Source organism: Lepidochelys kempii, chromosome 2 (assembly GCF_965140265.1).
Source record: "Lepidochelys kempii isolate rLepKem1 chromosome 2, rLepKem1.hap2, whole genome shotgun sequence".
Classification (NCBI taxonomy): domain Eukaryota; kingdom Metazoa; phylum Chordata; order Testudines; family Cheloniidae; genus Lepidochelys; species Lepidochelys kempii.
This window is the reverse complement of record NC_133257.1, coordinates 259,487,297-259,500,289: the sequence shown is the minus strand read 5'-3', so window position 1 is coordinate 259,500,289 and position 12,993 is coordinate 259,487,297. Positions and strand designations below refer to the sequence as shown.

The 12,993-nt window shown below is 45.6% G+C and overlaps 1 protein-coding gene across 1 annotated transcript in view; it reads left to right on the top strand.

Moving 5' to 3' along the window:
- Positions 1-12,993, top strand: part of CRHR2 (corticotropin releasing hormone receptor 2) — a 246,317-nt gene that overhangs the window by 22,558 nt on the left and 210,766 nt on the right. Inside the window, exon 2 of the mRNA XM_073334745.1 lies at positions 4,542-4,635. Coding sequence (XP_073190846.1) covers positions 4,542-4,635 — 94 coding nt within the window. The remainder of the gene's footprint in view (positions 1-4,541; positions 4,636-12,993) is intronic.

The following is a 12,993-nucleotide window of genomic DNA, read 5'->3' as shown; positions in this document are numbered from 1 at the left end:
GGCTCAGCATGAGCCTGTGACAGATGGGTTTTAATAAAAAAGAAGAGAAACTTTTCCAGATAACAGGGTTTTTTTTCCCCCCAGTGGTGCTATCCAGAATGTCAAGGTATGCTTTCAGATCAGCAGCCTAAACTAACTGTGTCTAAATCAGTTTAAGAGTTACATGTCATCTCTGATCTGCACAGATAAGCTAGCGCTGAGAAGCGCTGCAGCTGAGGGCATGCAGCACCATGCCGGATTGGACACTTGCAGGGGTCCAGAGGCTCTAGCAGATTTCATTGCAGCATTAGGTTGATTATGGCCTTGAACCTGTAAGCTTATGCACATCCTTAAAGTGACTCTTTTCAGTCAAGAGGAACAGTCATGTCAGTAAAGTGAGGGTCATGCATGAATAAGGGTCTGTCTACACTCTGGGAACTAGGCTTGCAGAGTTCCTGCACTGCAGGGGTGCTGCCACAAGACCTTCGTGCGGACGCAGCCTACGTGGACGGAAGGGATGTTCCCATCGCTGCAGGAAACTCCATCTCAGCTTAGTGGTGTCCCTACTGGGGGTTATGTCGGCACTGCTGTGGTCGTAAGGAGTGAGGATTTTTCAGACCGCTGACCTACTTAGCTACCTTGACCAAATTTTTAAATACAAAGCAGGCCTGAGACTTTGCAGGATTGGGGCCTTAGTGTGCAGTGTCAGAGCAGCAGGGTTTGCCTTGACAAGTGCCTTTTAACGTCACAAAACACATCACTGCCCCCCAGAGTAGTTCTCACCACCGCCAGCCGTGTCTGATTGTGATCTGGCTGTTAGTTTCAGTACAGATGTCAGTGAGTGGCACATAATCTGAATAGAAACAAGGCTTTTTGTGGATTCACAGACTAGTAGTAATAGCTAGAGATATGGCAATGCAGGGATTGGGATGGTGAATTTGAGGGCTGTAGGAACTACATCACCATTTATAGACCAACAGGGCGGGATAGGTAAGGGAGTCCAATATATTACTCAGGGTGCAAGTCTGGAGATGCCAGGCACATGTCAAGCCCTTGTGCCTGTGAGAGCCCCAGTGATTGCGTGGGAACAAGATTCCATCCATACAGGTCTGGTGGCAGGGTCAGGACCTAAAACTTTAAATCCCTGTTTTACAGATTCGTAGGAAATAGATTTTATTTAGTAATTAACAGCATGGGTCAGAAAATACTGGACTTCTTGTCAAGCATAGATTTCCTCACAAGTGTCCGTTGTGACTATGAGAATCATGAAGACAGGAATTTCCAATTATCTTTGGAGTGGATTGCCAAGAAGATAGGCAAGAGTCTTCAGCAATGTTTTTGTGGAGAAAGGAATTTCAGTATTTGCTTTCTCTCTTAAAATGGGACTAGAACAGATTAATATTTTAATCATTGAAAACATTTAATATTTGGCTGTTCATACAATCATTCCCACCCCTCTGTATCTTTAAAATACTACACAGATGAAGACTTTTCTCCTCTGAAGTTATGAGTTATTTTACCAGCTTTCCCATCTGTACTTTTCTGTGTGTTCCTTTGCAAACTTTATACTTTTCCTTTAATTTTTTTTTAATTTATTTATTGCTAAATCAAAGTCACACACAAGAAGCCCATTTATTAGGATAACTGGCCTAGAAATGAAAGCAAAAGTAATATAACATCTGTGCAAGAATTTTTTCCCCACTAGCCCAAGTGAAGCAAAAATTGATCCTAAATCAAACTTGACATTCAACCTTTTTGTTCCTACACATATTGTGAAATCCTTAATGCTCTCTGGACTCTCCCGTTGTCTCACAAAAATTGGACAGCTGCACATACAGTGTATTTATAGTACATTATCTAAACCAAAAAAACAACGAGGAGTCTGGTGGCACCTTAAAGACTAACAGATTTATTTGTGCATAAGCTTTCATAAGTAAAAAACCACTTCTTCAGATGCATGGAGTGAAAATTACAGATAGCGGCAGCTGTTGGCCGGGTGCCCAGCTCTGAAGGCAGCGCCCTGCCAGCAGCAGCGCAGAAGTAAGGGTGGCAATCCCAGACCATGCCACCCATCTCTGCTGCTGCCTTCCGGGCTGGGCGTCCAGAGAGCGGCAGCTAGAAGGGTGGCAATACCAGACCCTGCTCTGCACCATCCGTATGTCTGCGCTGATGCTGGCGGTGCCTCTGCCTTCAAAGCTGGACTCCCAGCCAATGCTCTCCAGCTCTGAAGGCAGCGCCACCGCCGGAAGCGGTGCAGAAGTAAGGGTAGCAGTACCGCAACCCCCCCGTAATGACCTTGCCCCCCACCCTCCCTCCACACAGCTCCTTTTTGGGTCAGGACCCCTACAAGTTGGGGAGGGATAGCTCAGTGGTTTGAGCTTGGGCCTGCTAAACCCAGGGTTGTGAGTTCAATCCTTGAGGGGGTCATTTAGGGATCTGGGGCAAAAATTGGGGATTGGTCCTGCTTTGAGCAGGGGGTTGGACTAGATGACCTCCTGAGGTCCCTTCCAACTCTGATACTCTATTCTATGTCTATGAATTACAACACTGCAAAATTTCAGATTGAAATAGCTGAAAGCATGAAGTTTACCATTTTTAAAATCCTATGACAGTGAAATTGACCAAAATGGACTGTGAATTTGGTAGGGCCCTAATAATGATACTGGCCTCTTTTGTAAAGCACTTTGAGATCTACTGGTGGAAAGCGCTGGATAAAGTATTTATTATTGTTGTTGATGCTGAATAATTTTTGTTATTTAGTGGTGTCAGAGTCAGACCATACTTATGTCTCTCAATGGGAATAAAAATGTGGGAAGGGCTTTGTTTGTGTGTGTGTTTGTTTGTTTAAAGAATTTTGAAAAATAACAAGAAAAAATATAAAGCTATTTTATAAAGCATGAAAGTTTTAACGTATTAATGGTCCTGAAGAGTCTATATTTTCTCCATCACTTATTCCATTTCTCCTTGTTATGCAACAAGGAAGTCGGTAATACAGATGGTGTTTTACAATCACTGAACACATTTTGAAGCTCATAAATGTAATGTAAACCGTCAGTGGATATGTTATTTTCCCTGAGTCAGAGCTGTGTGTGTCTTCGGCTTAAGTAGAAGATGGAAAGCATTTTGTGAGTTATCAAGGCATTATAGACCCTCATAAAGAGTCAAAGGTTTGATTTCATGGCCCAGTGGTATCTATCAGTAATTTGTCACTTTTGAATACTTTAATTCTCCCTTTCTGTTATGGCATTCAGTAGCAATGCTATTATTCCCTGCAGTATTAAAAACTGGCTGCCATCTACTGATCATTTAGATGTATTGTTCTGTGAGCTACCTCTGCTGAGCCTGCAATATGCAGTAATTCATTTCCCTTTTGGGGCTGAAAATGAGATTTGATTCTTTGGCCTCAGTATTACGTGTATTCCTTAAAATCCTGTGGGGTTTTTTCTCAGCTGTCTAAAAAAATATTGTCTTGTTAGGAGGATAAGCAAAGCTCTATCCCATGTTGTATGGCTTTGAACAATTTGAAGTTAAATCACTTCAGCTAATATCTACCAATGGATACTAGCTTGCTAAATTCATCAGTGCAAGAGATCCACTTGTTGCTACCTTTTCACACCTTCTGGTTGCTACTTAAGTCACAGGTGACCTATTAGAGAAGAGAGTGCTGTGCAGCATTAGTTTACATGGGGATAGTGAGATGGAGAAGGAATTTATTACAACCCCGTGCCTCTTGCCGCAAGAAGACTTACAGTGAAATTACTCTCTACATCATATCTCAGCTGCGTCAGTTGCTCATGTGGTATGCCAAGCTCTTCCTTAACTGTAACTTACTGCGATTTTGTTTGTTCAAGTGAAGACAGATGAATGGCCATGAGGGCTGGCGGTCTCCCAGTACCGTCCTGTGACTCTTATTCTTCCCCCATAACAAACCTGTGACCTTTCGTGAAAGTACCTCTGACAGTATCACTGCCTGAGTTATGATGTAGGGAAAAAATGAGCATGCAGTAATCCTGACTTTGTCCTGGGGGATTTTAAGTACTGGGGAGACAGTTTGATCACTCTCAAGGGGGAAATCGGCAGATAGTCCTTTTTTCAAAGAGAAGGATATCTGTATGGAGGACAGCAGGCTGGTGATGTCAGGGAACGCTCATTCAGATGAAGCTCGGGCCACATGTCGACATTAAAGACTCCATGATAAAAACTATCGTACTTACATTCTGCAGTCATTAAGTTCCCCCTGTTGGTTCAGTGGGATACAATATTCTTCATGTCGTATCCTACACTATTGTGTAGTGTTGTTGCTGTGCTCTGTTAAACAGCTGCCACGCTCCGCTTCAGAGGTGGCTGCATTTTACTGAGGGGCGGAAGTGATCCCTGTATTCATTTTCTATCTCCCAGGAGTGCCTTCACCCACAGTTGCACAATTGATCAGTTGAAACTGCTATAAAAGTGCCAGGTATTATTATCATGCTCCCAAGAAAGAGAATTCTGTCCTTCTCTTGCTGCTTGTTAAGTGTAAATATTTATTGTGTGTTTTTTTTCTTTTCCTTTTGTTCATCCAGTTAGTTCTGCACTGTGAATCCTCTGTGAGCCTGCCCTTGTCTGTTCTGCTGGAAAGGTATTGTGAAGCGTTGTCAGCTCTCTACAATGTCACAGGTATATACTCCGTTCACTTCTATCAACAGTCCATTTTTACACTGCTGCCTATCACTGCCGTCAGAGAGCACACTCAAAGTGCCCTCAATCCATGATGGTATATCCCCACTGAGATAAACAAAGCTGAGCCACCTGGGTCCTCTTAGCAGGACAGTCTGTAAGGGTTTGGTTTTTGAGCAGGCCCTCAGATTTTATATTCCTGGAAACAACTGCAGGCATGATTTGGAAGGTACCAATCGCTCCAGGAGGACTTCATAGCCCTTAAACGTCTGTTAGTCTAATTGTACCAAATCAAGCAGTGAGACACTGAAGGGCTGTAAACAGTGCCCACACTTCCTCCTGGACACCAAACTGTGGTGCAGACTTGGAGCTGACTCTCTTTTCTGTAACTTCAGAGCCTAAATGTGGTGATCTCAGCCCTCAGATTCTAACTCTAGCTTTTCAGTGTGTGACAAAGGACCAAAATGAGGCATGCCCCAAGATAGAGTATAATGGCACATAGGGACTGACGCCGTGGGTGCTCTGGGGCTGGAGCACCCATGGGGAAAAATTAGTGGGTCCTCTGCACCCACTGGAAGCCAAGCTCCCCGCACCCTCCTCCCCCTCCCTTGAGCGCGCTGTGTCCCCACTCCTCCGCCTACCTCCCAGCACTTCCTGCCCAGCTGCTGCCAAACAGTTGTTTGGCGGCATTAGCACACTCCGGGAGGGAGGGGGAAGAGCGGGAACATGGCGCACTCAGGGGAGGAGGTGGGGCTGGGGCAGGGATTTGGGGAAGGAGTTGGAATAGGGGCAGGGAGGGGGCAGAGTTGGGTCAGGAACTTTGGGGAAGGGGTTGGAAAGGAGGCGGGGCAGGGATGGGAAGGGGCAAGGCAAGGGCAGGGCCTCATGGAAGGGGTGGAGTGGGGGCAGGGCCGGAGGCAGGGTGGGGGGGTCGAGCACCCACAGGGAAGAGGGGAAGTTGGCACCTATGTAATGGGGAAATTTGAAATGATATGAGAATCTTTTTTAAATGTGGAGGAACATAGAAGTTACTATTTAGGGTTAGTCTTCACTACCTTGCTACACTGGCGCAAGCTCTCCTGTCGGCATAATTACTCCACCTCAGCGAGAGGCGGAAGCTATGTCGGTGGGAGAGCGTCTGCTGCCAACATAGCACTAGTGTGGACAGCACTTAGGTCGATGTAACTTGTGTCGCTCAGGGGAGTGGCTTTTTCATATCCCTGAGTGACATAAGTTACATGGATTGAAGTGGTAGTGTAGACCAGCCCCTAATCAGGTCTCATGCCTCAGGAAATGACCAACACTTGGTGCTCAAGAGGAAGGTAAAATCCTCTCTATGATACACATAGCTTCACTGTGTGTGCCTGCATGGCCAACAATTTCCTCCTGACAGTAACAGGTGATCCACTTATTGCCTTAGCTGTACCTTAGTTTGCATATAAATGTGTGCAATGACTTGCATACAGCAGCGACACTGAATTCTGCACTTTGTGGCATTACTTTCTAGGCTTTATGCGATGTATTGCTTTTTTTAAAAATTTCAATTTACCAGTCATTTATTTCATCAAATGTCCTTACTCTTCCATAGTATGAGACAAAGTACAAAGGAAAGACCGATCAGTTTTCTTGATGTCTTTCATAATTTTGAATACTTCATTCAGGTGTCCTTTGCCTCTTGAATATTATTTTAAGTATTACGATAAAACTTGACATTAATTCAAAATGTGCATTTCATGCTTCCCCATCCATGGATTTAATTGCACAAATTAAATTTCACACCAGCCAGTCTGAGATGTTGGCAAACAAGCCACTTCTTAATTGCTGGCATAAATAATGTTCTGGGCTCTTTATGCAGTGCATGAATATAACAAAACTTATAAAACAGATTTCCACTAGTGAAACAGCATTTTAAAGAGAGAGGGGACAACAGAAGTTAGAGAAGGCAAAACGGGAGAGCCTAGTTGACCGTGCATCCTCATTGTAAGGTACCAGCAAAACACCAATCTCAGAACTAACCAGACTTTCAATCTATAATGAAGCCATCCAACTTACTACTTTTATGTAACACACCACCCTTGGCCCTAGTATGTACTCTTTAAACTTTCTTTGGGTGTGCTTTCTCTCTCTCACTCACACACACTCACATTCAGACACACACACACACAGCACACAAATATCTTGAACAAACTTTATTAAGAACCACGGAGAACAATCCATATGAAAATCCTTGTTTGTTCTATCTTATCTGTCGCTCAGTCATAAGAGCTCTGTAACTCAGTCCAGTATCTTAGTTTCCTTCCCCCAGAATTGCTAACCACACATGAAATTGTGTACTGCCCCTTTAAAGGACAAGCTGGAGTCTTCAGCTTTGGGGTTGGATTCGGAGACCTCCTGAGATCTCTTCCAACCCTAATCTTCTGTGATTCTATGACAGCCTGACTGTACTCAAGGAGGCCCTGCCCTAGGGCTGGGCTATATAGACAGGAAGATGAAACTGAACAAACTGAAGGGGAGTAGAAGTTGTACATGGTGTAACATGTGGGGGTTTCCTCTTCTGGGCGGCAGGAGATTAGTCCTACTAAACTCAGCTACTCTGCTTGGTGAATTTTAAGTTTGGGAATGCTCCACAAGTGTTCTGTGGTAAGGAGCTTATAAACTGTATTGTGATTGTTCCTGTCCTGAAACCCTGGTGAAAGGGGACGTGCTATTTTGTTAGTATGTGTTGGCTTCTCCTTGGCCTGGGCTGTTAAATTGTACCCAATATTGCCCCAGCTGGGGGGCAGAATTAAGGTGGGTCACTCCCACGACACCACACTGCTGTGGGGGTGGGGGGAGGGCGGGAATGTCGCTCTGCCAACACCTTTGTGCTTTGCTTTCAAAAAATTTTCACGCTACGTATAATGAACCAATGGTGAGAACTGCCTTTTTGTACCGTCACCCCGGTGTAAGTTTAGCGCTATACTGAATAAATGGCTCTGTAAATAGAGTCTAAGTGTATTTATCTGACCAAAGAGGGGAGGGTAAATGACTCTCTCTCAATGGGTATTGCTTCTTGGAAAAAATCCCTCGGTGACCTGTCCATGACTCCTTGGGGGAAGTGTATTGACACTGCTGAATGGTGGCCTTGCCCGCACTACAGAGCCTATGCTAGCATACCCCCTTGTGTGGGCACAGCGTTTGCCCACAGAAGGAGTTTTTTTACTGGTGGTGTAACACCACCTACCTCCCTGAACGATGCTAGCTATGCTGGGAGAAGCATTCGTCTGTAGGAATAGCTGTGTCTGCGCTGAGGTTGACTTAGCTGTGTCCCATGGAGCATGGTTTTTTCCCACCCTTCCAACTGACATATCTATGCCAGTATCAATTTTCAGGGTAGACCAGGAGGCCTGTATCAGCTTAAGGTGGGTTGTATCTAGTTCTTGCTCTGCTTCTGCGTGCAAAGGGGAAACTGCCAAAGGAGCTTGATTTCTCTGTTGTAACTCAGCTGATGTAGCCACTGGTAATAAAGGAGTCTCTGTAATACGTTGGCTACAGGTATGTGTTGGCCACACACACGCCAGGATTTTCAAAAGAACCCCTGGGAGGCCAGGCACGCAGAGCACATTGAAATTCAATGGGAGATGGGTACTCAACTCCCTTAACCACCTCTGACAAACCCACCCTGTATCTTTGCACCCGATTTGGTCATCTTTGCCCTTTCCTGTGTACCTCAATGGCCAAGTAGCACTTCTGATGCATTTTTGGTCTCCACGGAAGTCTCTTGCCCACACGTTTTGGCCCATGTGCAATTTGTGCAACCTGGCATGTTGTTTCTGGCAGCTTCTTTTGACCTGTAAATGAATCCTCAAAGGTCTGATTTGTGGAGACCCAGCTGAAAATCAGTGTTGTCCAAAAAATAAAACAGATGGTGGCTGGCCAGTGCTGCTGCCTGGAGTGTTTCTGTCTAGGTAAGAGGTTTCAGAGGGGTAGCCATGTTAGTCTGTATCAGCAAAAAGACCGAGGAGGATTTGTGGCACCTTAGAGACTAACAAATTTATTTGAGCATAGGCTTTTGTGGGCTAAAACCCCCTCCATCGGATGCATGCAGTGGATAATACAGTAGGAAGATATATATATATATACACAGAGAACATGGAAAAGTGGGTGTTGCCATACCCACTATAACGAGAGTGATCAATTAAGGTGGGCTATTATCAGCAGAAGGAAAAAAAAACCTTTTGTAGTGATAATCAGGATGGCTCAGAAATGGGCAGGGCGAGGATTCCCTTGCTGCAGCGGCTGCAGAAGACAGCTGTAAGGTTGTCTCCTGAGGCCCCTCTTGCCATCCCTCCTGTGAGCAGCAGGACAGGTCTAGGGCTGTGTGGGAGGGGATGTGTCAGGGCACCGTGCAATGCTGCAGAGATTCTGGACAGTGCTGCATCTGATGTGGTAGCCCTGGGAGGTGACCACAGCCCCTTGGGCCTACCCGTGTTGTTCTGAGTTACCTCAGGAGTGTCTCCACCTCAGAACAGCCCCACCCCTTCCCCTCAGGCCTCACCCCTGCCTCATCTCTTCCCCCAAGGCCCCAGTCCTGCCCTGCCTCCTCCCCGTGAGGTCCCACCCCCAGTTCGCTTCTCATTTCCCCTCCCCCCTGCATGGGTCGGGAGGGACTCACCTGCAGAGCTGGAGTTGGGAGCTGAAGCTGCCCAATGCAGGCAGGAGGTGGCCCTGGCTGAGTAGGGGCTGGCGAGGGTGATGACTCTGCGCCTCCCTGCCTCCCCTGTCCACAGTACCCAGACTTTGGGTGTCCGGTCAGTAGATCTGACCGGACACCGTCAGGTCCCTTTTTCAACTGGACTTTCTGGTCAAAAACTGGCCACCTGGCCACACTACGTGTATCACATTTCAATGTGCTTATGTTGCAGGTGACATGCAAAATACCACTGGTCATTCTGCACAGGCATTGATCAAAACGAGGTGCATGTGTCCCGTCTTGTTTGCTGGCTGAGCTGGGACAAGTCACTTGCCCCTCTGTGCCTCAGTTTCCCCATTTGCAAAATGTAGATAACAATATTGACCTTTGTAGAGCACATTGAGATCTGCTGATGAAAAATGCCATGTAAGAGCTAGGTATTACTATAATTGTGTGTTTGCGACCCTGCTTTGGTGTCATTCCAATCTAATTTAAGAAGGTAGAGCCAGATGTCCCTGTGACGCTACAACAAATAGATGTAACCAGCATTTCAGACCTTTGTGTTCGGCCTCCCTGTAGAGGACTTGCACTGGCTGTGTGTCTTGTTTTGAATATGTCCCAAGACAGACTGTAGCTGTGTACAGCTGTGGATGGCTCTAAATAGCCTTTCATAATCCCTCCAGGAGATAACTGACACTGCAGACCCTGTGTCCAGTTCCAATTTTAAGGGATTCCCAGCCACTCGCAATTCTATCCAATACTAGCTGGGCTTTGTTTATTGCGTATCCGTCCATGCCAGTTTTATTTGTGGAGTCACCCTCGCTGTCTGGGAATCTTTCACCCACAGCACAAACGACTTTATTCTTTCATATGAATTTTTTTACACTTGTGTATACTTTTATTTTTGTGTCCTTTCTTAGGGTCCGCGTGATACAAAGGCCCCTTTGAAATAACAATCATCCAGCTTACGGTCTGTTTATGCACACCAAATATATTTAAAATTACATTGCTCCGTCCAACACTTGGCTAGTATACCACTAATTTGGTTGGTGTACATCACCCACACCCTGAGTCGTTCCTTCTAGGCATTTGGTTGCAGCCTCCATTGGCATCAAATATCAACAGCTTGGAAATATGTAAGAAAAACCTGTATCAGCAAATAGCTCAGTGTAGCATTGTGTCCCAGACCAGCATGGGATTGTGCAGATTTGCTCCAAATTCACAGTGCTGGTTTCTTTTACTCAGTTCTGCCACCTGTGGTAGCCCTCATCTTGGCTAACACTCTGGGGATTGAACCAGGAACCGCTCGAGCTCAAAGCAAGAGTCACTGTTGCTTGAGCTAGGGCTCCCTACCTGGGGCTGTATTAGCGTCCTATCCTCTGTAGACCAGGTACAGAAGGCGGACCTGTAGCACACACTCATCAGCGGGTTAAATGTGCATTCTGGCTGCTGGTTCCATTTATGGAACTGGAAATATTCTGCTATGACGAGAGGTTCTGGAGACTGATGCGCTGGCCAGAAAAGAGAATCTCAGTGTGATTCTTTTGGCTTCACTAGTGCTGTGAATGCAGGATGCAGTGTAAAGGTTTTACTCCCCCAAAAGGCTTAAAAGAGATGGTGGATCTCTGTGAACTGCTACACTATTAGTGTCAGACTGCTCCAGTTTTTCAGTGGATCATGATTTCCAGGCCTCTGTAACTTGCCATATACTTATAACCACAGAGGAAAGACTGTCAAGGGAACTCTGTTTATTTTGGTACATTGCATGATATCAGCTATCTTAGGGCAGGGAACCTGGCTTTCTTACATGTCTACAAAGCACCATGCAGCCCAATGGCACTGCACTGATTATAGCAATGTCCCCATCTGACTGATCAGGAGCTGCTGCACTTCGCACGGGGTGAGCATTTCTGACAATGTGGCCATTTGGAATGACCTAACTAGCCACGTACTGAGGGCAGAGAAGTCTCTTGGTTTCTGCCTGCTTTCTGAACTCACATGCTTGTCTCCTGCTGCTGGAAGCTGAGGCCCAGATCCTGCAAGTTATTTTGGCACGTAACAGCCATTGCTGCCAATTCCCGTCCTCTGACTACTGTGCTTGTCCTGGCTTAGTGGAAGTACTTGGGCAGCCCCGGCCATGTGATGGCTTATCCTGAGAGTGCAGTTATTTACCCTAGCACGTCACTCTCAGGCCCCTGACACAGTTACTTTCTCCTCTTCCTTGATCCGGTCCCCACCAGCTGTCTGTGTCGGACCCCCAGTTTAGGCAGACATTTGGGGGGCGGCTTCTGAGAAGGATCTTTCTTCTCTCTGAAGCCACTGATTGTCAGATTGTTACCAGGCAAACATTTTACATTGTCATTTACCTCAGCTGAGGCTTTTAGGCAACTACCTCTCATAGGTCCCTCAAGATGGCACTGTGGGGAGAGGGCACCACTTGCCCAGATTAATAATAATGTTGTGCCTTACCTCTGCACTGCATAATAGTAATTAACACATCCCAGCAATTTGTCTTGTTATAATTGTGTGCAGTATATTAGGGAGGGGGCCCAAGGGTAAAGGACAGGAAAGGAATTTACCTAGTAAGATTGTTGCTTGCAAGAATGCTGTGGCCATTCTCTCAGCCTCACTGTGCCTCATTTCTTCTTTAAAAAATGGTGAAATTAGGGTGGCTGTAACTGGGAAGTTACCTGTATAAATACAAGACTTTCTTAGTATCAGGGGATAGCCATGTTAGTCTGTATCTACAGAAACAACGAGGAGTCCGGTGGCACTTTAAAGACTAACAGATTTATTTGGGCATAAGGTTTCGTGGGTGAAAAGCTCCACTTCTTCAGATGCATGGAGTGAAAATTACAGATGCAGGCATTAATATACTGGCACATGAAGAGAGGGGAGTTACCTTACAAGTGGAGAACCAGTGGTGACAAGGCCAATTCAATCAGGGTGAATGTGGTCCACTCCCAATAATTGATGAGGAGGTGTCAATGCCAAGAAAGGGAAAATCGGTTTTGTAGTGAGCCAGCCATTCCCTGTCCCTATTCAAGCCCAAATTAACGGTGTTAAATTTGCAAATGAATTGTAACTCTGCAGTTTCTCTTTGAAGTCTGTTTTTGAAGCTTTTTTGTTGAAGGATGGCTACTTTTAAATCTGTTATTGAGTATCCAGGGAGGGTGAAGTGTTCTCCTACTGGCTTTTGTATATTACCATTCCTGATGTCTGATTGGTGACCATTTATTCTTTTACGTAGGGACTGTCCACTTTGGCCAATGTACATGGCAGAGGGGCATTGCTGGCACATGATGGCGTATATCACAGTCGTCAAGCCATCTGCTTTTTGTGGCCTTGATTTTTTTTCAGACGTGCGACTCCTGCGCTCCAATTCAATGAGGTGCTCAATACCTTCAAAAATCCAGCCCTGTGTCTGTGACAGAGACGGCAATTTCTTACAGTATCCTGTACTGAATTCAGTTTAAGTATCTTTGGAGTCTGTTGTATTAAATCCAAAGGTTATGTATTATATGGGGTTATATGTAACCTCTCTAGGAGGGAGATGTGATGCGAACCTTGGGGAGTGTTATGAGTTTCAGAGGACTGTATTGAACAGTGTGCCAGACAAGAACGGACTTTTGGGACAAACAGTATCAAGTGGTTTGCAAGGCGAACTTCTACCACAAATTGAATGT